The following is a 24,404-nucleotide window of genomic DNA, read 5'->3' on the forward strand; positions in this document are numbered from 1 at the left end:
AGGGATGGTAAATCCCAAAGGAAGGGATGGTAAATCCCATCCCAGACAGCTCTCAGTGAATCCCTTCAGCTGACCTGAAGGGAACGTTGTCCAGGCAGTTTCCAAGGTGTTTTTAAATCATTATTCCCTGAGCAGCAATTTCACGGGCATCAAAATTCCCTTCCTAAGTCTAATGCCATTAACATCAGTTTCAAGTACGTTAAAAAGGTGCCGAGGCTCCCAACGAGCCAAAATTATGCAAATACTGCGAGAAACCATTTTCTGCAGTTGGTTTATTGCCGGTTTTAACTACAGCAGAGGAAGGAACCCCCCCCATGGCCCCGAGGCGTGTTCCCCCCATAATATCCATATTTATCACTTACCCCCCTGCTCCATCAGCTGCCTGCAGCCCTTCCAGGATCATTCTTCCCTCTCTGCTGCCTGAAGGCATCTTCCAAATTGTTATTTCTCCTCTTTAACGCTTTGCTCTCACTGTTATTTCCGTCTCTGCTCTCCACACCATTAGTGGGAAACACATCCAGGTGGATAACTACCGATTTCCAGCRCGCCATTCCCCATTCCTTCCCGTTTTCCTCTCACTAAAAGATTCCCTACTGCAGAAAAAYGGGATTTTATTGTGTATTCCGAGCTGGCAGAGTTGTCCTTCACCCTCTCAGGCAGCATTTCAGCTGATGGGACTGGTGGGAATAGCTGGACTGGGAGTTTATTGTGGGGTGTGTGTGTAAAAACTGGATATTTTCAGGCAGAGCTGCAGCAAATTGGAGCCATTCCTCAGGCCCAGCCCTGTGTGATGGGTTCAATTGAGTGGAACCCATGTTCCGACTTCCCCCAGCCTGATTCTGCTTGTTTGCAGAGCTCACGAGTTTGAGGGATGGGGGCACACGAAAATTCCGTGGGAAGCATAATTGGCTGGGTGATTTCGGGGCCCTTTCGTGTTTGTAAGGTGCCCGAAATAGCTGCTCCTTCTGCCGGAGCTGCGGCCGGTGCAGCCGGGAATAGATTTTAATTGATGGATGCTGTCAGGCTCTCGGCGGCCRCGCGGGCAGGAGAACCATTAAAGTGAGATTTCTTGTCCCTGCTCACTTAAACACTCTGCTACCAGCTCATGGCAGCCTTGCAATTTTCCCTGAATATCCCCAGAGTTTGTAACCATATCCTAGGGCTGTTTTCCTGAGGTTTTAGGTCTCCCAGCAGGGAGAGCTGCTGGCCACCGGCTTTGTGTCTGGCTCTTCCAGGTGGGCAAAGATCTGACAAAATCCTGTGTGTGGAATAAAGGATGGGAGCACCTTGGGAGTTGTGTGGAATAAAGGATGGGAACACCTTGGGAGTTGTGTGGAATAGGGACAGGAATGTCCTGGTGTGGAATAAGGAATGGGAATACCCTGAGACTTGTGTGGAAGAAGGAGCATGAACATCCTGGTGTGGAATAAGGGGCAGGAATACCCTGGGTGTTGTGTGGACCAAGGGATGGGAACACTTTGGGAATTGTGAAAAATAAGGGATGGGAACATYCTGGTGYRGAATAAGGGAYKGGAACASCCTGGTGTGGAATAARSGGCAGRAACACCCTGKGATTTGTRTGGAATAAGGGATGGGAACAGYCTGKTGTGGAATAGGGATAGGAGAACCTTGGGAATTGTGTGGAATAAGGGGTGGGAACACCCTGGGAATTGTGTGAAATAGGGGCAGGAACACCCTGTGTGGAATAGGGACAGGAACACCTTGGGATTTGTGTGAAATAGGGGCAGGAGCACTCCGGGAGTTGTGTGAAATAGGGGACGGCAACACCTTGAGAGGTGTTTGCTAGACACTTTTGGAGCTTGGGGAAAAGGTGGCATTGACCTGGGACACACACTGGGATGTGACCTTGTGCGGGGACAGGCTGCARCAGTCCCTGAAAGATCCCAACTTCCCTGGGACAAAGGCTGTGGTCAGGAGGAGAAACTTCTCTGAGGGTTCTCCAGGAGTTTCAGGGACCTGGGCTGGTTTGGGCTCTGGGTTTGTGYGCCTTCCCAAGGCTTTCTCATGGGAAACGTTTCTGTGTTCCCTGCACCTCCCCATCTGCGTTTGCTGTGCCTCCTCCCCAGCTCCAGCACCWGCTCTAGGAGAGGGAACTTATTTTATCTCCTGGTCTGGAGAAGACTTTTTGCCATTTTCCTCGTGGATGTGCAGGGACATCCACCCCCACCCATCGCACCACAGCGGCTCCAGCTCCGTCTCACCCGAATTACCACCCTGCCCAAAGACAACCCCAGCGAGCCAGGGTTTGCTGCAAGAACAATGGAGAACTTTATTGGGACTTCCCAAAGAACAGGGCTAGGAGCTGGAATCGTGGGTAGGAGCTGGAATCGCTGGTAGGAGCTGGAATCGCTGGTAGGAACTGCAAACAGAGGTAGGAGCTGCAATCACGGGTGGGAGCTGCAGTCGTGGGAAGGAGCTGCAGTTACGGGTGGGAGCTGGAATCACAGGCGGGAGCTGCGATCACAGGTAGGACAGGAGGAAATTGCGGAGGCTCGCCGCTCTGGTGGTGAAGGAGATCATGAGGTTCCTCATGGCCCTCCTCCGGCTGGACATCGGGCGCCTGCTTCTTCTCCTGAGCCTGCTCCTGAATCTGCGGACCCTCGTGCCCTTCAGTTCTTCAGCCCGCAACTTGTACATCTCCTTGGTCGATTCGGGCAGCCTGTGCCACATCCTGCCCAGCCTCCTGGCCGTCTGCGCCATGGTCAGGTGCGGGTAGTTCCTCTGGACGCGCCGGCGGTGCCTGGCCATGAACAGGAAGAAGGCCGGCATGCCGCGCCGGGAGGACGTGAAGCGGACATAGCGCCGGGGTCTCCGGCGCAGGCCCGTGCGCCTCCGCAAGGGCGGCCTGAGGAAGCGGCCGGGCCGCTGGATGGTGATGCGGAACAGCATGGTGGTGCTGGCTGGCCTCGCCGGCCGGGCCATGGCCACGCGTGGGGCCGGCCGGGCTGGGCCGGGCTGGGCCGAGCTGCTCCCGCCGCGGCTCCCCGCGCCGCTGGGGTCCCTGGAGTGGAGCCGCGGGAAGGCTGCGGAGGAGCGGGCGCCRCGCTGCCCTCGGCACCGGCTGCCGGAGCACACTGAGGCGGCGGCGGGGGCAACCGGACAGGCCGCCCTGCCGGAGCCACCCTGCCACTGTGACCTGGGGTGCCACGGGCCAATCAGCAGCGGGCAGGCATGGATCCCTGCAACGCCATTGGCTGGAGGGGCTGCTGATGTCATAGGCAGCATGGTGGACGGGGCTGTGTTGATGTGGGAGCACCCCGTGGATGGAATGTTGGTGTGGGTGGTGGTGATGTCACCGGGCTGTGGGGACATGAGGGCACAAAGCCAAGCAGGAAGGGCCAGGGATGGTTCCGGTAACTCTTTTGGCTGAAGGGATGTGCTGGTGTAATGACCATGGCCTGTGTTGATGTGGGAGCACCCTGTGGATGCAGTGTTGGGGTGGGTGGCAGTGACACTGCTGTGCTGTGGTGACATGAAGGCCCAAAGCCAAGCACAAGGGGCCAGGGCTGGTCCCTGTAACTCTTCCAGCTGGAGGGGTGTGCTGGTGTAATGACCATGGCCTGTGTTGATGTGGGAGTGCCCCGTGGATGGAATGTTGGGGTGGGCAGTGGTGATGTCACCGGGCTGTGGGGACACGAGGGCACAAAGCTGAGCAGGAGGGACCTGGCCTGGTTCCTGTAACTCTTTCAGCTGGAAGGATGTGCTGGTGTAATGACCATGACCTGCGTTGATGTGGGAGCCTGCCATGGATGGAATGTTGATGTGGGCGGTGGTGATGTCACCGGGCTGTGGGGACATGAGGGCACAAAGCTGAGCAGGAAGGAGCAGGGCTGGTTCCGGTAACTTTTGGCTGGAGGGATGTGCTGCTATAGTGACCATGGTGGATGGGCCTGTGTTGATGTGGGAGCACCCTATGGATGGAATGTTGGGATGTGTGGCAGTGACATCCCTGTGCTGTGGGGACACGAGGGCACAAAGCCGAGCAGGAGGGGCCAGGGTTCGGGCCTGTAACACTTCCAGCTGGAAGGATGTGCTGGTGTAATGACCATGGCCTGCGTTGATGTGGGAGCGCCCCGTGGATGGAATGTTGGGGTGGGTGGTGATGATGTCACCATGGTGTGGTGACACGAGGGCACAAAGCCAAGCTCAAGGAGCCAGGGCTGGTGCCTGTAACTCTTTTGGCTGGAGGGATGTGCTGAGGCAATGATCATGGCCTGTGTTGATGTGGGAGCGTGCCATGGATGCAATGTTGGGGTGGGTGGCAGTGACACTGCTGTGGTGTGGGGACATGAAGGCCCAAAGCCAAGCACGAGGGGCCAGGGCTGGGGCCTGTAACTCTTTCTGCTGGAGGGATGTGCTGAGGCAATGACCATGGTGGATGGGGCTGTGTTGATGTGGGAGCGCCCCATGGATGGAATGTTGGTGTGGGCGGTGGTGATGTCACCAGGCTGTGGGGACACAGGGCCCAGAGCTGAGCAGGAGGGGCCAGGGCTGGTTCCTGTAACTCTTCCAGCTGTAGGGATGTGCTGGTGTAATGACCATGGCCTGTGTTGATGTGGGAGCRCCCYGTGGRTGSARTGTTGGGGTGGGTGGCAGTRACAYYGCTGTGCTGTGGGGACAYGARGGCMCAAAGCYAARCASRAGGGGCCAGGCCTGGTTCCTGTAACTCTTTCAGCTGCAGGGGTGTGCTGGTGTAATGACCATGGCCTGTGTTGATGTGGGAGTGCCCTGTGGATGGAATGTTGGGGTGGGTCATGGTGACATTGCTGTGGTGTGGGGACATGAGGGCTCGAAGCTAAGCAGGAAGGGCCAGGCCTGATCCCTGTAACTCTTTTGGCTGGAGGGATGTGCTGGTGTAATGACCATGGCCTATGCTGCTGTGGGAATGCCCCGTGGCTGGAATGYTGGAATGGGTCATGGTGACATTGCTGTGGTGTGGGAACACAAGGGCACAAAGTCATTTGCAGGGCCAGGCCTGGTCCTGTGACCCTGTTGGCTGCAGGCATGTGCTGATGTTACAGCCATGGTGGCAGAGCAGGCCTGGGATGAGTGGGGAGCTYTCTGTGAACAGAATTTTGGGATGTGCTGTGGTGACACGAGGCTCCCAGAGCCAGCTAGTAGGGGCCAGGCCTGRTCCCTGTAACTCTTCCAGCTGGAGGGATGTGCTGATGTCACAGCCGTGGTGATGGAGCAGGCATTGGATGAGTTGGGAACTCTCTGTGGATGGAATTTTGGGATGGAATTTCGGGATTTACAAGGTTCCCAAAGCCAGGAGGGATCAGGCCTGGTCCCTGTAACCCTTTTGGCGGGAGGGATGTGCTGATGTCACAGACATGGTGATGTCATCGCTGTAGTGACATCACAGACGTGGTGCCACAGAGTCGGGAGCGCTCCGTGGACAGAATTTTGGGATGGAATTTTGGGATTTACAAGGTTCCCAAAGCCAAGCAGGAGGGGCCAGGCCTGGATCCTGTAACCCTTTYRGCTGGAGGGATGTGCTGATTCCATTGCCATGGTGGCATCACACCCTGGTGGCATCACACCCCATCACCCAGGGCCGTAACCCTGCTTCAGCACTGCGATTTTGGCTCCATTTCTACCCCGGTGTTTTACAAACCTGTAACACCCGAGGAGGGAACTCGGGTTTTTTGTCATGATGAAATGCGGAGCCGCCGCTYGCCGCTGCGAGGTGGCAGCTCATAATGGGAAAATGGTTTAGTAGCAGCCCTAAAAATAATTGTCTGTGACAGCTGTTCCTTGGTTCCTGTCAGGAGAACCACTGTTATTTAAATCCACAGCCCTTGGACTCCACGGCTAATTTATTTGGGTGGACTTTTCATTAATTTGAGAGGTTCTGCAGGTTTAAAAGCCTTCATTAATTACGCTGTAGCAGRTGAAAACGCAATGAGGATCTGCRGCTTTGTCTGGGAAGAAAAGAAAATTCCCAGCGGTTTGTTTGGTTCTTTCYRAAAGGTGAAACCGGTCGTTCCCAGKCACAGGCGAGCCTGGCTGTCCCCGWCAGAATTCTGGTGACTGAGGACAGGACTATGAATAAAACAAATTGAAWTTTTGACCACTCATTCTGAGTACAAGGTGATTTATTGAAGTTCCCAGTAGTGTTAAATATTCATATGTAGCTGATTGCGTAAGCCCTAAATTATGAAACAGCCGCTGCTTCTGTGGAGTTTGTCTCTCTGAGAGGTAAAGACAGGGGAAGCAGAAGCCCTGGAAGTCAAAACTGTGGGAAAAACAAAAACTCTACAACAACATTTTTTAATGTCAGAGAGTCAAGGCATTGCTTTATTTTCTGCCCAGGATGTTGTTGTGGCCAGGATGGGACACAGAAATCATTTCACCCACACGCAGCCCGGCTGTGCAGAGAAAATTCCGTGACACACGGATTTTACAAGATTTCCCCCAAACTTTATCCAGTCCAAGCCAGAGAACTCCATGGGTTCAATGTTCATTGGTCCAACGTTGYGCAGTTCTCAGCATTTGGGTTCCTGSTGSATCTGGATTTCTTCTCCTCCGATGCTGATCAGGTCCTGCTCCTCATCTCTCTTTGCCCAGAGCAGTGCCCCGAGCACGGCAGGGGGGAGCTTTGGGGCTGATGGTCTGTGAATGGTCACTGATGGTCACTGATGGCCACTGATGGTCACTGCTGGTCAGTGATGGTCGCTGATGGTCACTGATGGTCACTGATGGTCATTGATGGTCACTGCTGCTCCTTCTCTCCTGTCCCCTCCCGCCCTGTTGAGCTGTGAAGCTCCTCAGGCCTCTCCTGATGGAACAATGCCCTGCAAAGAAACTTCAGCACTTTCCCCGGGGCAAAGGCAAACAAAATCTTTTGCTAAAGTTACATAAAAAATTTTTAAAACTGGTATATTTTCCAGCAATTTGGAGTTATCCATGAGTTACACTCTGAGAACTTTGGAGTTGYGTAATTCTCCTGCAATTAGGATTTGTGTTAATTGCTGGGCTGGTTCTTCCTGGCAGAGAGGAATCTGTGGGAAGCTCGTGGCAAAATCAGCGTGGACAAATCGCACTCCCCAATTCCCATTCTGTGTTTACTCCAGGTTGTTCCCCAGCGCCCTCAGCCCGATAAATAAACTCGGTTTGTCCCGCCGGCCTCGCTCCTTTCCTGTCCCAGCTCTTCCTGCTCTCCCTGTGAGCAGAGAGGRTGATTTGCATTCCGTTCATCTCTCCCTTCCCTTGTTTCCGTTGCTCTCCAAAGAGGACCTGCCCCGGTGATTATTCCGGGGCAATGAAATAATTTCGTTCCAGCAGTCACAGGTCCCTTCAGCGGGTGCTTTATTATCTCAATAATTCCACCTAAGAGACTTCTCAGCCTCCCCAATTCCCAGAGTTCAGSAGCTACAAATAAAACTCTTTGCTCTTTCCCTGATTCGGTTTATTTAGCCTCATTTTTTTTTTTCTCCATGTTCTTTCCGGATCCTCCCCAGGAATTAGATTTAAATGTGGAATTGATGCCTTAAGGGCTGCATTGTGTTAAAACGCTCGCGAARGCGGCGCTGTCCCACTTGGGCTGGGTCATTTATAAAATTCACTTGGAATCGGGGCCGTTTGTCTGAACTCAGCGTGACGTTTACTCATGTCCCTGAATTACCTAAACACTCCATCAAAATGGGTCAGCYGGGTCCAGGGAAATCTGGGATAGAAATGTTGGAATAAACATGGGGCAGTGCCGGGGTGGGGGCRCATCCATCGATCTTTTCCCTGATGCGGAGCTGGGTTTGATCCATCACCTCTTTGCTGCATCCTCTGCAGGCAGAGATACCAAAATAAAGCAGCTTTTTTTGCTGCAGCTTCCTCTTTTCTTGGAGGATTTTCACATGGAGCAGTGGCTGTTAAGGWAAAAAATCATTTGTGGGGAGCAGAGCCTGGGAAAACCCGATTTTGGATATGGTGAAGATAGTGCAGAGTTTTTCCTGTGGCTGTGGCTGCCGGTTCTCCCTCCAGGTTTTGTTTAATCACAGGAATACACTGCATACATCCTAGAATTGGTGATTTTAAGGCGATTTCTGTCCATTTTCCTGCCTGAACCTGATATTTTGGGAAGCCTTTGGAGCTGAATTTCTTTGGGAGTCTGGGGAAAATCTGTGGACCCTTTGGAGCTGAATTCCTCTGGGCACGTGGGGGAATTTTGGGGACTCTTTGGAGCTCAATTTCTTGGGATTGTGGAGGGAAATACTGGGGATATTTTGAAGCTGAATTTCCTGGTATCGTGGGGATATTTTGGGAAGATCTGGATCCGCGACAACCCTCAGTGCCGTCATCTCATCAGGGCAGAGGGTCAAGATTTGTCCTGGGACCGCAGGGATGTGGAGATTTTGCCATCAGTCCTGGCAGAAACCAAACAAGAACAAAAACAAGAACAAAAACAAAACCAAGAGCTGAGCAGGAGGGAATTCTGGGAGGAATTCCATGCCAGAATCAGAGCCCAGATAAGATTCGGCGGGGTGAGATAAGGAAGGTTCAGGGAGCGCTGATCCCGCTGGGTGAGATAACAAACGTTCATCAGAGAGAGCTGATCCTGGGAATTTCTCCTTTCTGTGTGGATGGAATTCACCACCTGCTCCTCCTCCATGCTGGGGTGACCTCCCTGCGCTGCCCACCCCGTTTGGGTTCACATTTGGGCTTCACATTTGGGGTTTGTCAGCGGAACGGCCCCAATGTCACCACRATCTCCATCCAGACCCATTTGTTCCCGGGATTTTCAGGAGAAAGGGAGCGAGGGGAGGATGTGTAATTCAATCTGCTGCTGTAAAAATTCATTTCTGCCTGGACTTGTTGATGATTTAACTGTGACACAGCAAATAGGGAGCACGCTTTGGTGGAGTTGTCATAATGAAGGGTGATCTGCGCCCTCAGGTGCTCACAGTTCAATGGACAAATGTAATAATTGGGCTTTTTTCCCATTTTTTGGTGTTGATTGTCTCCCAGATATTAATGGGATTTTTACAACCGCCCTTCCTGCAGTAATTTCACCTGCAGCTGTCCAGATCTCCATAAAATAATAATTTTTGTTTTAATTAAAGCAAAATTGAYTAGAGGAGAAAGAGCAGCTTTGGATCAGGGTGGATTTGTTCCAAGGAATTCCAGGGGCAGAGGAGGATCTCCTGTGAAATGAACATTTGGTGTGGTCAGCATCTGGTTTTGGGAGCAGAGATGAAATCTTTGGGTATAGTCAGAGCTGATTTTAGAAAAAGAACAGAAATTATCCCTTGGAATGAAACCAAACCTGTCCATCCTGGCTGGCTTTGTCTGTCTGGGTACCTGGGGAGRTGAGTGCCTGTCTGGGAGGGCTGGAAACGGACAATGAGGGGTTTGGGATTTGGGAAAATCACTGCTGGAGAGGCTCTGGATGTGCTCTGGGTCCGCTCAGAAATCCCAATGCCGGCAGCTCCAGAGCTTCCTGCAGGGCTGATCCCATTATTCCAGATGGAACCTGCTCAGCTCAGCTCCAGCTCCTGGGGTGCTGCCTGGGGGGAGTTCCTGGGTCAATTCAGCCCTGCTGGAATGTGGCCCTGATCCTTTTTCCCATTCGAATGTGGCCCTGATCTTTTTCCTTCCTGGAATATTCCCCCTACTCTTTTTTCCTCTTGGAATTTGGCCCCTGCTCCTTTTCCCTGCTGGAATGTGCCCCCTGATCATTTTCCCTTTGCAATATGGTCCCTGCTCCTTTTTCCTCTTAGAATGTTGCTCCCAATCCTTTTCCCTGCTGGAATGTAGCCCCTGAACCTTTTCCCATTTTAATGTGGCCCCTACCCCTTTTTCCCTTTGGAATGTGCCCCCTGCTCCTTTTTCCCTTTTGCATTTGGCCCCCACTCCTTTTCCCTCTTTTAATGTGCCCCCTTCTCCATTTCCCTTTTGMATTTGGCCCCTGCTCCTTTTCCCTGTTTTAATGTGCCCCCTGCTTCTTTTCCATTATGGAATGTGGCCCCTGATCCTTTTTCCAGTCCTTCCCCCCTTTGCTGATCGGGCATCCTGGGCTCTCCACGGAGCTGCTTTTGCTCCAGGGAAATCCAGGGRAAAGCTGAGCTGCTCACTCTGTGATCACAGCAGCATCCCAGCATGAATTCTGACCACTCCCTTTTCCTCCTGACATTCCCAGGAACTCTGATTTCCTGCTGGAATGCTACTGAAGAGCTCTGGGGTCGCTCAGGGCTGCTCAGAGTTAATAATGTTCAGTTCTCATTAAGGATGATGTAATTAATTCAGACACCAGGCGACGTTCRGCCAACCTTGACACGTGTGCTGCGAAACTCTGAGCCGTTCAGGGGATCTGAGAATCCTGGAAYGGTTTGGGTGGGAAGGSACTTCAAAGCTCATCCCATTCCACCAGAAATCCACAGCTTGATCCTGCTGGGCTTGATTTTCCAGCTGAAATCACCCAAAGCGTGAATTTCATGRAAAATCCCAGACTGGTTTGGGTWGGGAGGGACCTTAAAGCTTATCCAGGCCATGGGCAGGGACCCTTCCCACTGTCCCAGGGTGCTCCAAATCCTTCCCAAGCTGGCCTGGGACACTGCCAGGGATCCAGGAAAATTGCACTGGAAAAAGCAGAAGATGAAGAATGGGAATGTGGAAGCAGATAGGGAATGGGGATCTGGAAGTACACAGGGAATGGGAATCCTGAAGCAGACAGGGAATGGGAATCCTGAAGAAGGCAGGGAATGGGAATCCTGAAGAAGGCAGGGAATGGGAATCCTGAAGCAGACAGGGAATGGGAATCTGGAAGCAGCTGCTGGAGATTTCCCTCCTTCCCTTGCCCCAGGCTGTCCTGCCTGTCCCCAAGGACTGGCTGTGCTCAGGGCCAGGYTTCCAGAAGGTTCTGTTGGTTGCCTCTGTCCCTATGAGCATCCCATGGCCAGGAYGTTCCTCCCTACAGCCCTTTCGTGATGTTCCTGGCTGGATTTATCCCCAGCTCCTGGGATGCTCTGGCACGTCAGGAATGCAGCACTCAGCTCGGGGAGTCCTTCACTCCCAGGACTGCAGGATTTTGGCAAGAAGAGCAGCTCTGGTTGTCGCAGATTTGTCTGGGATTTGTGCCGGTGAAATCCCAGCTCCTGCAGAGTCCGGATAAACCCACGGGGCTTGGGCAAACAGCACCAAACAGCCAGAATTAGCAAATCCTTCCCCCTCCTCCCAATTTCGGGCTGCTCCCCAGTGATTCCTGATGATTCAAAAGCACCAGGTTCTTCCCCAGGACTTGTGGGGATGAAATCTGAAATGAAAATGTGAAATCTGCCCTCGGATTTATGGGTTTTCCTGGACTCCATTGGCTGTTTCCCTGCCCCCTTCCCATGTTTTGYCAGTGGAAGGTGGAATTTTTTGAGGATTTGGCAGGCTCTGTCCTGATGGGGTGTGGAACAGGAATTGTTCACCGTGGGGAGGTTTTAATGATGGTTTTGTAAAGGCCAGAGGGCACCAGTTATCCTTTGTCCAAGGAAGAAACAAACGGCGTTGAGAACTGGATAAATCCAACTGGGAACTGGAGAAATTCAACTGGGAACTGGAGAAATTCAGCGGGGAACTGGAAAAACCCAACTGGGAACTGGATAAACCCAACTGGGAACTGGATAAACCCAACTGGGAACTGGAGAAATTCAACTGGGAACTGGATAAACCCAACTGGGAATTAGATAAATCTTCTTGGGAACTGATTAATTCAACTGGGAACTGGATAAACCAATCTGGGAACTGGAGAAATTCAACTGGGAACTGGATAAGCTCACCTAGGAATTGGATAAACCCATCCGGGAATTTGATAAATCGTCCTGGGAATTGGATAAACCCATCTGGGAACTGGGTAAACCCAACTGGAACTGGATAAACTCACCTGGTGATTTGATAAACCCGCCTGGGAATTTGACAAACCCACCTTGGAATTCCTGGTGGGTTGAAGGTGGGAGCACAGGGGCAGGTGGAATTTCAAATTATATTTTTTCCCCTTTCCTGAGTGCTTTTCACCCAGAGAATCTCTGAAGGATTCTGCCAGAATGTTTGGATGGACACAGGAGCACTTGTGCTGAATTCCAGGAATTCTCTCAACAACAAACACCCTTGAAAATGGATTTTTCTACAGAATTCACCCCCAATACTGAGGCCAGGCCTGTTTTATGCTGCATAAACAGAACATTGCAAACATCTTTTCAGGATGGCTTTGCTGGCAGGAAGAGCCCGAGCTGGGCTGGAAAGGATCCCTTTGGAAAGCAGCAAAGGARGAAAAACAAAATTGAATTTCTCCAGTAGTTTCACTGAGTGGAAGTTGCTGAAAATCACCTTTCTTGTCCCTGCTGCTGTTACAACAAAGCTCCCTAAGTTTATCAGGGAATGAAATCTCTGYGTTTCCTGAAGGCTTTAAGCAGGCGACTCCTCCTTTTTCTTTTTTTCTTTTTTTGTTTCCTAAGGAGTCACTGAGGACAAGGTGGAATTCAGGGCAGGAATGAGAATTCAGATTTGTTGGTTTAGCTGGTGGCTGGCAGCTCTCAGGGGCTCCCCCGTCCTGGCAGAGGAAGGATTTATCGCTCTGGAATAACAGGGTATGAAATGCTGATGGCAAAGGGAGTTAAAAATCCTCTTACAGTCGTCAAAATTGTCACCAAAACTGTAGGAAAAACAAAAACTCTCCAACAACATTTTAATGTTCAAAAGTCAAGGCATTGCTTTATTTTCTGGCGTTTTTATTTTATTTTTTTCATGCACACACAGCCCGGCTGTGCAGAGAAAATCATTTAATGACTCATGGATTTTACAAGATTTCCCCCAAAATTTATCCAGTCCAACCCAGAGAATTCACCGGCCCCTGCTGGGGGTGTTTGGGTTTTCTGCCCAGCAGGACCCCAAAACTGAGCTGGAATATCAGGGTACAGGAATTACAAACGTGTAGGCAAAGGGAATGCATAAAGGGTACAGAAAATGTCTCAAAAGGTACAGAAAATGTATAAAAGGGTATGGAAAATATCTAAAAGGGTACAGAAAATATATTAAAGGGTATAGAAAATATGTAAAAGGGTATAGAAAATATATAAAAGGCTATGGAAAATATATAAAGGGGTATATAAAATATATGAAAGCGTATATAAACTGTATAAAAGGGTATGTAAATTATATGAAAGGGTACAGAAAATATATAAAAGGCTACAGAAAATATYTAAAAGGGTACAGAAAATGTCTAAAAAGGCATAGAAAATGTCTAAAAAGGTATGGAAAATATATAAAGGGGTATAGAAAATATGTAAAATATCTAAATATGTAAAAATAAAAGGCAAAAATCATCAGGCATCAGGAGCGTGATGCTCTCTGGAGCTGAGCTGGGTCACGGATGACCTGGATGTGCTGATGCCGTCGGTGACATCAGTAAATTGTGAGGATGTCACCAGAGGAAAAGAATCAAATGAAGAAAAGATTAAGAAAAATAAAGATTAAAAAAATCCTGAAATGTTCACCTTTAATCCTCCAGTCTCTGGGTAAACGCAGGACCTGGCAGGGAAAAAAAAAACCCAACAAAAAATGAGGATTATTTTCAACGCTGCCCAAAACGCAGAAAGCACAAACAAATCACCGTGCGGGGATGACTTTTCCAGAGCAAGGTGTGACCCCAGGCATGTCTAGACTTTGGAACAGATTGTGGCTGGGCCGGGCCAGGCTCAGGGCTGTGTCACCTTGGCCGTGTCCCCGCGGTGCCTGGGGTGACACACGCWCACGGATCCCGGCTGGGATGCTGAGAGCATCCACCACTGCCAGGGCGCTTTTCTGGGCACACTGCCCAGCTTTGGGCTCATCCCTGCCCAGTCCCGGGCACCTTGCTCGGAAGAGACGGGATTTAACAAGGTAAACACGGTTCCTGCCGGAGACGATCCTTATCTGGAGCTTTCYCTCCTCCCTTCTGCTCCTCTTGGAGCTGATCCAGCCTTGAGCTGAACGCTGGATTTCCTGCCTTTTGTCGSTCCTTTTGTAGCTTTGCTGATATTTGATCTCCCCCTCTCTTTTTCTAGAGTTACAGCATCCATGGGTATTGCAGTTTGGGGATTATTCAGGAAGGTCTCATTTACTCAGATCACCTTGGAGAGGAATGGAATGATTTCTTTGCTGGATTTCCTGCCTTTTGTCACTCCTTTTGAAGCTTTGCTGATATTTGATCTCCCCCTCTCTTTTCCTGGAGTTACAACAACCAGGATGTGAAGATTCCAGGTTGGAATCTTCAGGAAGGTCTCATTTCCTCGGATCACCTTGGACAGGATTGGAATGATTTCTTTGGTGGATTTCCTGCCTTTTGTCACTCCTTTCATAGCTTTGCTGGTATTTGATCTCCCCCTCTCTTTTTCTGGAGTTATGGCATCCATGGGTATTGCAGTTTGGGGGATCTTTAGGGAGGTCTCATTTCTTCAGATCATTTTGGAGAGGAATGGAATGATTTCTTTGGATTTCCTTCTTTTTGTAGCTTTCATGATATTTGATCTCCCCCTCACTTTTCCTGGAGTTACAACACCCAGGACGTTGAGATTCCAGGTTGGAATCTTCAGGGAGGTCTCATTTCTTCAGATCGCTTTGGAGAGGATTTCAATGATCTTTTTTTTTCTGGATTTCTGCCTTTTGTCGCTCCTTTCGTAGCTTTGCTGATATTTGATCTCCCCCTCTCTTTTTTTAGAGTTACAGCATCCATGGGCATTGCAGTTTGGGGAATCTTCAGGGAATGCTTCTTTCCACTGATCACTTTGGACAGGATTGGAATGATTTCTTTGCTGAATTTCCTGCCTTTTGTAGCTCCTGCTCTGAGCTTTSCTGATATTTGATCTCCCCCTCTCTTTTCCTGGAGTTACAACACCCAGGATGTAGAGATTTCAGTTTGGGAGAATCTTCAGGGCGGTCTCATTTCTTCAGATCACCTTGGAGGCTTTCAATGATCTTTTCCCTGGATTTCCTGCCTTTTGTCACTCCTTTTGTAGCTTTGCTGGTATTTCACCTCCCCCTCTCTTTTTCTGGAGTTATGACATCCATGGGCATTGCATTTTGGGGGATCTTCAGGGAGGTCTCATTTCCTCAAGTCTTTTTGGAGAGGATTTCAATGATTTTTTTTTCTAGATTTCCTGCCTTTTGTCACTCCTTTTGTATCTTTCCTGATGTTTGATCTCCCCCTCTCTTTTCCTGGAGTTACAACACCCAAAATGTGGAGATTCCAGGTTGGAATCTTCAGGGWGGTCTTGTTTCCTCGGATCACCTTGGAGAGGAATTGAATTTTTTGGTCTCCCACTGCCCCTGTAGCCACTTTTGACTGTTCATGGTTTATACTGGAGACACTTATTATTATGTTCTTTAAAATATTATATTTTCAAATATTACAATATTAAAACATGATGTTATTAAAATATGAAATCACAATTAAAGAAAAAATTATAAATAATTAAATAATATAAAAATATACTATTATTTGAAATATTAAGCATGGGATTTTTATGGGATTCCCGTGCCGTGCCCCAGGACTGTGTGGATGCAATTCCACRTTCCCATTCCWGCTCTGCTCATTCCTGGGYTCGTCATGCTCCTGTTGGTGACTCCTTCACTGCCACTGCTGCTGGAGGATTTTTCTGTTGGTTTTTCCAGCTAAAAGATGAAATTTGTAGGAATTTGGTGGTGGAAAAGCTGAATCCTGGCCCTGGAAATCCCAGAGCCTGAGCTGGCTGGGAAAGCACCTTCCCCTGGGTGCTGAGGAAAAGCAGATCAGGTCTGGAATGAGAATCTTGTCCTTGTTTTCCTGACTCAGTGCTTGGCCAAAATTTTTATTTTTTTTCTGTTAAATACTAATCAGCTAACCCTTAATTTGAAGATAATAAATTAATTAATTTGGAGGATTTGGGAGCAGACCAGGCKTGTCCTCTGCCACCTGTGGTTTCCCCATGGTGGAAGGARGGAGGAGGATGAAGAGRATCCCTTCATCTTTCCCMGCTCCRRGGATTTGAATCCTGGAATGYCCTGAGCTGGAAGGGACCCAYGAGATTCATCAAAGTCCAGCCCCAAAAATCCCAACTTTTATCCYTRGGAGGGGCTKGGATGGAATTCCCAGAGGAGCTGTGGCTGCTCCATCCCTGGAATTGTCCCAGGATGGGGCTTGGAGCACCCTGGGGTGGGRRAAGGTGCCCTGGAAGGTGGAACTGGGTGAGTTTCAGGTCCTTCCCACCCAAACCATTCCARGGTTGRTTCCCTGCTGGAGAGGCCACAGCACAGCAGGAATTGTTCTTGATTGCTGTTAAAGAATTTCCCGTGGGTTTGAGCTGGGAAATCGGGACCAGGCGGATTCTGGGATTTGGCTCCCGGCCATCGCACAGCTTTCCTCGAGCCGTGGCCGCCACGCTAAATTCAGAGCTGGAGTAAACAGGCAGATGGTTCTGCCGGGCTCTGCGAGGGAATTCTGCTCTCAAACACAACTGCAGCTGGGAATTACGGGAAAAACATTCCCAGTGCTCAGAGTTTGATCTGCGAGGGGAATTCGGCTCTGAAACCTAACTGCAAATGGGAATTATGGAGCAAAACATTCCCAACTCCGGGAGTTCAATCTGTGAGGGAATTCTGCTCTCAAACACAACTGCAGCCAGGAATTACGGGGAAAAACATTCCCAGTGCTCAGAGTTCGATCTGCGAGGGGAATTCTGCTCTGAAACCCAACTGCAAATGGGAATTATGGAGTAAAACATTCCCAGCTCTGGGAGTTTGATCTGCGTGGGGATTCTGTTCCCAAACCCAACTGCAGCCGGGAATTACAGAGCAAAACATTCCCAGTGCTCAGAGTTTGATCTGCGAGGGGATTCTGTTCCCAAACCCAGCTGCAGCCAGGAATTTCAGAGCAAAATGTTCCCAGAACTAGGAGTTCGAAACATTCCCAACTCTGGGAGTTCAAAACATTTCCAGCTCTGGGAGTTTGATCTGTGAGGGAATTCTGCTCGCAAACCCAACTTCAGCTGGGAATTACGGAGTGAAAGATTCCCAGCGTTGGGAGTTCAAAACATTCCCAACTCTGGGAGATCAAAACAGGACATGGTGCTGCTGCCATCAGTCTGCACTGGTGGCAATGGTCACTCAGGGATTTGATTCATTTGAGTTTTGCCATCAGAGTTGGATTCCCCCTGTCTCTGCGGCTTTGTCCCTGCTCTGGTCACAGCCTGTGGGTTCCCCTCCATCCTCCTTCTCCATCCTCCTTCTCCATCGTCCATTCTCCTCCTCCATCGTCCTCCATCCTCCTCCGTCCTCCTCATCCTTCATCCTCCTCCATCCTCCTCCTCCATTCTTCTCCATCCTTCTCTTCCATCCTCCTCCATTCTTCTTCATCCTTCTCCTCCACTTCCTCCATCCTCCATCCTTCTCCTCCATCCTCCTCCTCCTCCCAGCCTCTCCAGTGGGTCTCACTTGGAGCAGGAACAGGTGGAGCTGAGCTCCAGCAGAAGCTCTGTGTCCCCAAGGGGGGATTGCAGCCTTTGGGGGGTGCTTGGGGCTGTTATTTATGGCCAGCATGGAGCTGATCATAAAACTGTGACAATTCCCAGAATCCCAAATCCCTCTGTGCTCCAGAGAGTTCCCAGGTTCTGCTTTGCATCCCTCTGTCATTCCTGCAGCTGTGACTGCTGGAATCGGAGCAGGTTTTTCATGGAGCTGTCAGAAATCCGAGTTTCCTCCCCAAATTTTGTTTTCTCCCCRTTTCTGTAACTTTTTGCAGTGCTGAAGAAGTGTTTTTGTAGGACCTACAGAAGAAATGATAAAACACAGGAGAGGAGCGCTCAGAGGTGGCACCTGGGCTGGTTTGGGGACAGCTGGGGACACATGTAGGATGTGACATCTGAAATGTTTCGGGATTATCCAGGAGCAGCTTTGGAGTTCAGACCTTTGGTGTGGCCTCGGGAACGCTTTGCAGTCAGAGCTCGGAGATGATTTTGGGGTAAAAACTGGAAAAATCGGGAATATTTCTGTCTTCACCACCAGCTGCCTTTGCTCCAGTGCAAAGTTGTGCCTTTGGGTTAAAGAGGCTTTTTTTACTCTAAAAATAGAAATCTGAATTTTATGAATGCCTCCGAGATGAGTTCCTTGCTCTTTTTATATCTAACATTGGATATCCGTTGCCTGTGGGTAGAAATGTGTGGAATATCCAYGAAATCCAAGAAAAACTGWTCYRCARTGGGTGGGTTTGTGCATAAATCAAATGTCATAAAAACCCCTCCGAGAGCTTTTTACCTCTTGGGCTGCTCAGCTGTGACAGTTCCAGAAATGCCTGTGGACCATTGAATCACTTCTCATTAAAGCAAAATTAATCCAGAACTCAGATCCAGGAGAATTCAGCCTGAGATAATTTTGAAACACTTCAGAGGTGAAGGAAAACAGCAGAAAAAAATTAGATTATCAGGCCCCCTGGACAGTGGAAATTGGTTTGGCTTTTTCTCCTGATCAGCCAAAGGATTTGGTTTGTGCTCCTTTAAAGAYGAGCTGGGGAAATGAAATAAAAAATGAAGAATTAAGAACTCCAGTGGTGTAAAAGTTCCTTAAAAAAAAAAAAAAAAAAAAAAAAGATTGATTTGGTCCCAGTCAGGAAATTTATCTGGGAGAGAGCAGTAATTAAAGGTGATGTTAATGATTTAAGTTTTGCTGCTGCTGCTCAGAAACACTTTGGTTTTTTGAGGGAATGCGAGGAAAAAAGAGGGAAATGGAAGTGAGGGATGAATGGATGGGATTTGCCTTCCTTCAGGAATGGGATGTTTTTGCCTTCCCGGGAATGGGATGTTCTCAGCAGGATCCTGATGGGTTTGGGACGTTCCCAGCAGGATCCTGACGGGTTTGGGATGGTCCCAGTGGGATCCCGACCGGTTCAGGATGTCCCCAATGGGATCTTGATGGGTTTGGGACATCCCCAGTGGGATCCTGACAGGTTCAGGGTGTGGCCAGCAGGATCTTGATGTGTTTGGGACATTCCCAGTGGTTCCTGACAGGTTTGGGACGTTCCCATTGTGATCCTGATGGGTTTGGGACATTCCTAGCGGGATCCTGACATGTTTGGGACATTCCCAGAAGTTCCTGACGGCTTCAGGACATTCCCAGCAGGATCCGGATGGGTTCAGGACATTCCCAGTGGGATCCTGACATGTTTGGGACATTCCTATTGGGTTCCTGATGGGTTCAGGACATTCCCAGTGGGATCCTGATGGGTTTGGGACATTCCCAGCGGTTCCTGGTGGATTCAGGACATTCCCAGTGGGATCCTGATGGGTTCAGGACATTCCCAGTGGGATCCTGATGTATTCAGGACGTTCCCAGTGGGATCCTGACATGTTTGGGACATTCCCAGCGGTTCCTGATGGATTCAGGACATTCCCAGCAGGATCCTGACAGGTTCAGGATGTTCCCAGTGGGTTCCTGATGTATTTCAGACATTCCCAGCGGGATCCTGACCAGTTTGGGATATTTCTAGCGGGTTCCTGCTGTGTTTGGGACATTCCCAGCGGGTTCCTGACGTGGCTGTGTCTCTCTCGCAGGTTCACCGGGATGAATTTGCCGGCGCCCGTGATCAGCAGCAAGAATTGGCTGCGGCTGCACTTCACCTCGGACGGCAACCGCCGGCAGAAGGGGTTCAGCGCGCAGTACCAGGGTAAGGAGAGCGGGCAGCGCCCGTGCCCAGCCTCACCCACCCTGGGGATCATCCCATTCCCACTGCTGCCTTCTGATGGGTTTGGGATTATGGGTTATGGGGATGAAAAAAGGGTATTTAATAGGATCGTCATGGTGCACAGCTCATCAAAATGTGGAAGGCGCCAAAATCCCCCATGTGTAGTAATTTTTGTATTCTTCTCAGATTAGGATGTTTGAGAAGATTAAATATTAAATATTAAATATTAAATACTAAAATTTTCAAATAAATACTAAATACTAAAATAAAATATTTAATTAAATATTAAATACTAAAATTTTCAAATAAGAAACTTAATAAATTAAGTMATGTCCCCCTATTCTAAAGAATGCCCCAAAATGAGGCCAGAGCCCAGCTCACACAATGYGTTCMGAGAGAAGGTTTCACCTTCTGATGGTTTTGGGCTTATGAGTTTAGGGGATGAAAAAAGGGTATTTAATAGGATCGTCATGGTGCACAGCTCATCAAAAGTGTCGAGATCCTCCGTGTGTAACAATTTTTGTATTCTTCTCWAATTWGRATRTTTGAGAARATTAAATATTAAAWATTAAATTCTAGCATTTWGAAATAAATACTAAATACTAAAATATAATATTTAATTAAATATTAAATACTAAAATTTTCAGATAAGAAACTTAATAAATTAAGTAATGTCCCCCTTGAACTCCCCAGCTCCCAGCTGCCCAGATTATCCCGAATTCTCCTGAATTCTCCCGAATCCAGGTGTTTGAGCTGCTCCAGATGGCTCTGCCAGCGTGGGGTTCRTGTAAAACCCTCGGGGTGGAGGAGCCTCTGCCAAATCCGGAGCAGAAAAACAAATTGCTGCCAGTGGGGAGAGGATGGGGCACCTGGAGATGGGTGGAATTCTTTCTGTCACTTTTTCTGGTTTTTCTCCTCTTCTAGTGGGGTTTTGGAGCYGATTYCTTAGGATTTCAGCTTCTCTATATTTCATAGAAGAATTTTTTTTTCTGTGTTTTCACGTAGAAAATATTTTTCTTTGTTTTTCRTTATTTTCTGTACCCCTGTGATTCTTCATTGGATAACTCCAGACTTCACAGAGAGTGGAGATTTCTATTAAAAATACATTAAATTGTTATTATATRTATTTATATATSATATATMATAATATATCATATAAAACATATATTTCTATTATAAAATATATAAAAATGAAGGCCTTGCAATAAACAGAWCTGCTTTTTATTCTGAATTTTGTCCAGCCTTTGGTTTAAGTTTAGCCAGATTTGGGCATTGGAGCAGGGAGCGAACGGTCACACCTTGGGGACACTCACCATCCACAAATATTAATAATTTTTTTCCAACAATAGTAGTTTAATTTTATTTTTCATGGCTATTTTTTCTGTATTTGAGACCACGATTTGAGTTTTTAGGTTTTGACTCTGTTTATGGGATAAATCCCTGCAGCAGGAAAACTGAGGGGAAYCAGCTCAGCGTTTTCCTCTCGACATCCCTGAATTTTCTTGGGGTTTCCCTTTTTCCTGCCTCCCGATTTTAATGCCTTACAGAGGGATGAGGAGCTCAAACCCTATTTTTATCCCCATATTAAAGATTTTCAAACCCTTTACACAGGAAATAAACCCCATTCTTAACCCCTGACACAGAAAAAAACCCCCATTTTTATCCCCAAATTAAAGATTTATAAACCCCTTTTTATCCCCAAATTAAAGATTTATAAACCCCATTTTTATCCCCAAGTTAAAAGATTTCCAAACTCCATTTTTATCCCCAAATTAAAGATTTCCAAACCCTTAAAATGGAAAATAAACCCCGTTTTTATCCCCAAATTAAAGGTTTATAAACCCCATTTTTATCCCCAAATTAATGATTTCCAAACTCCTGACATGGACAATAAACCCTTCCTGGTTTTGGAGGATCAGAATAAATTTGTTATTCCCCAGGGAATGATGCAGGATGAGCCTGGTGCACCTCAACTTAATTTGAAACTAMATTTGAAATTGAAGCTGAAATTTGGATTTTCAATTTGAAATCGAAATTAAATCGAAATAAAATTAAAATTTTCAACTCCACAAAGCTCAGCTAATTTTTTTTTCCTATCCCTGCAGTGAAGAAGCAGATGGAGCTCAAATCCAGGGGGGTGAAGCTGATGCCCAGCAAGGACAACAACCAGAAGACATCCGTGTGTAAGTCCCGTGGCTCTTCCTTTTTTGGATAAAATTCATTGGATTTTCCTGTAATTTCTTGGAATTTCGGGTTCTTTCCTCTCTCTTCCCTCTGCATTTCTGCATTTCTTCTCCTCCCGGCACTCCGTTTATTACTAACTCGCGGAAATTTGGGATGCGGGCGGTCGGAAATGGGCGAATTTTGTGGATTTTGTGCTCTGGGGGGTTGGAAATGGGCGAATTTTGTGGATTTTGTGCTCGGTGGGGTGGGAAATAGGTGAATTTTGTGCTCAGTGATGTCGGAAATGGGCGAATTTTGTGGATTTTGTGCTCTGGGGGGTCGGAAATGGGCAAATTTTGTGGATTTTGTGCTCTGGGGAGTCAGAATGTATGGATTTTGTGCTCAGGGGGTTGGAATGTGTGAATTTTGTGGATTTTGTGCCCAAGAGGATGGAATGTGTGAATTTTGTGGATTTTGTGCCCAAGGGGTTGGAATGTGTGAATTTCATGGATTTTGTGCTTCAGGGGGTCGTGGTTTGGGTTTCTTTTATTGGGGAAAGCGAAGAATTTTGGAAACGGGGTCAATGCGATCGCTGTAAAATAAGGAGAGGGAATAAGGAACAACACAAAAAAAAATTGGAAATTTACAGAGGTGGCAGCAGCGTCTCCTCCCTTTCCCTGTGCAAGTTTAATTTAATTTTCCCTGTGGAAAAATGGGAATTCTGGGTTGGTGATGCTGATTTTTGGGTTCAGTGGTTGTTTGGTGGGAAATCTCCCAGCTTTCCATTGGATTCTTCCCAAATCAGGAAAGCAAAACTTTTGTGGTTTTTGGCTCTAAAATGAAACAGGAGGCATCTGACTATTTAATAATAYTTTATATTATTATTTTTATTTTAATATTTTATTGATTATAACATTTCATAATATTGATATTTTATATGGATTCAAGGGGGATTTTAGGGGGAGAGGCTGGAATTTCTCATTTCAGTGCGTGATCCCTCAGAGAGGAGCAGTTTGGGCATTCCAGGGTCCTGAAACGAGCAGATTTTGGATAAAATATTCCCAAAAATGGATGGATTGGATCGGGATGGTCTGGATTAAAGGGCTGAGAGCATTTGTAGGCTCAGGATTTTCGGGATTTTCGGGATCCAGGCCCTGCTGGGTGAATAACAACCCAAAATCTCTGCAGCAGAAAACACTGGGGGTTTTTCTGGGACAAATTATTCCAATTTCAGGGAAAACTCCAAGAAATTCCTGGATGGGGGGTGGATTTATTCATAATAAACATCCAAAAAATCTTCACTGAGTGAGGAATTCAGCTGGAAATTGTTGGAAATCGCCCCTGGCTTGGGGTGGGGACACAGGGACGTGTTTGGGGTCGGGGCTGTGGCATCCTGGATTTGGGGAATTTTGGTGAGGAAGAGAAGAATGCCGGCCTGGTTTGAAATCATCTGTTTAAAGAAGTATTTTGGCATAAAAAATGTACAAAATTCCCATTTTTCCATCCTGGAATGGCCTCTGGAGCAGTTTCACCCGTTTCGATCCTGCTGATCCTGCCCTGTCCTGCTCCTGCTGAGCTTCCAGGAGGAAAAAATGGATAAAAATGGATAAAAATTAATAAAAACCGATAAAAATAGATAAAAACTGATAAAAACATGGGAATTTGTTCCCTCTGCCTGGTTTATCCATCCTGGGAGCTCCAGTCCTGTTTCCTAAGAGGAAAAATTTAAAATTTTAGGTCGTGTTTTAGAGGTTATTTCTGTCAATGTAAATGTAGAATGTAAATGTGGATATTTCAGGTCTCAGAGTGGGGAAAATGTGGTGTTTTGGTTTGAAAAAATGACATTTTTGTGATGTTTGGGTCAAACCCTCCTGGGAATTCCTGGTGGGGGCTCCTGGAAGGGGGTGGGTGGAGGAGTGGAGGTTCTGGTCAAAATCTGGATTTCAAAGGAATTTTGGGGGGAACTGAGCAGTTTTKGGGGTCTCGGCTGAGTGTGTGGAAGTTTCTGGGTGCTGGGATGGGGTGAGGGTGTTTGTGGGGCACGGTGATGTTTGGGAGAAGTTTTCCTTGGATTTGGGATGGATACACTGGGAATGTTCTGGAAACCCTGGAATTCCAGGAATTGTTCTGGATCAGCATCACCGTGATTCTGGGGTCACTCCATCCCTGATTTTGGGGTCACYGAGGTTCTGGGATCCTTTTTTTGGRKGGGATTTAAGGATCTTTAGGGGCTGGAAATGYAGCAGGACRGGATCAGGGTCARCCCYGYCCCATAAATCATAAGAATTWATYAAAATAAATMATAAATAATAAATCCCCTCCTCCCAGGCCTGGTTTTGGTCACCTCGCCCGGGGGTTTCCATGGAATAATGATGATCCCATTAATGACCCCACAGATGAACCCCTAAACCCCTCATTCCTGCTGCAGCCCTCCCTCGTGCTGAGAAACCCTGGGGCTTTGTCAGAACTTTTTTGGGTTCTTTTCCCAAAACCTTTTTAGGTTCTTGGTCCAAACCTTTTTAGGTTCCTTGCCCCGAACCTTTTTAGGTTCTTT

At 48.1% G+C, this 24,404-nt stretch overlaps 1 protein-coding gene across 1 annotated transcript in view; it reads left to right on the plus strand.

The window, feature by feature from the left end:
* LOC130586551 (CUB and sushi domain-containing protein 2-like) overlaps window positions 1-21,902 on the plus strand; it is a gene marked incomplete at its 5' end in the record, with an annotated part of 34,758 nt that extends 12,856 nt beyond the window's left edge. Inside the window, 2 exons of the mRNA XM_057387390.1 lie at window positions 19,557-19,669; window positions 21,793-21,902. Coding sequence (XP_057243373.1) covers window positions 19,557-19,669; window positions 21,793-21,902 — 223 coding nt within the window. The remainder of the gene's footprint in view (window positions 1-19,556; window positions 19,670-21,792) is intronic.
* Window positions 21,903-24,404: the final 2,502 nt, after the last annotated feature.

The sequence above is a fragment of the Malurus melanocephalus genome, unplaced genomic scaffold (genome assembly GCF_030028575.1).
Source record: "Malurus melanocephalus ecotype Western Australia unplaced genomic scaffold, MMel_1.1 scaffold_1201, whole genome shotgun sequence".
Lineage (NCBI taxonomy): Eukaryota > Metazoa > Chordata > Aves > Passeriformes > Maluridae > Malurus > Malurus melanocephalus.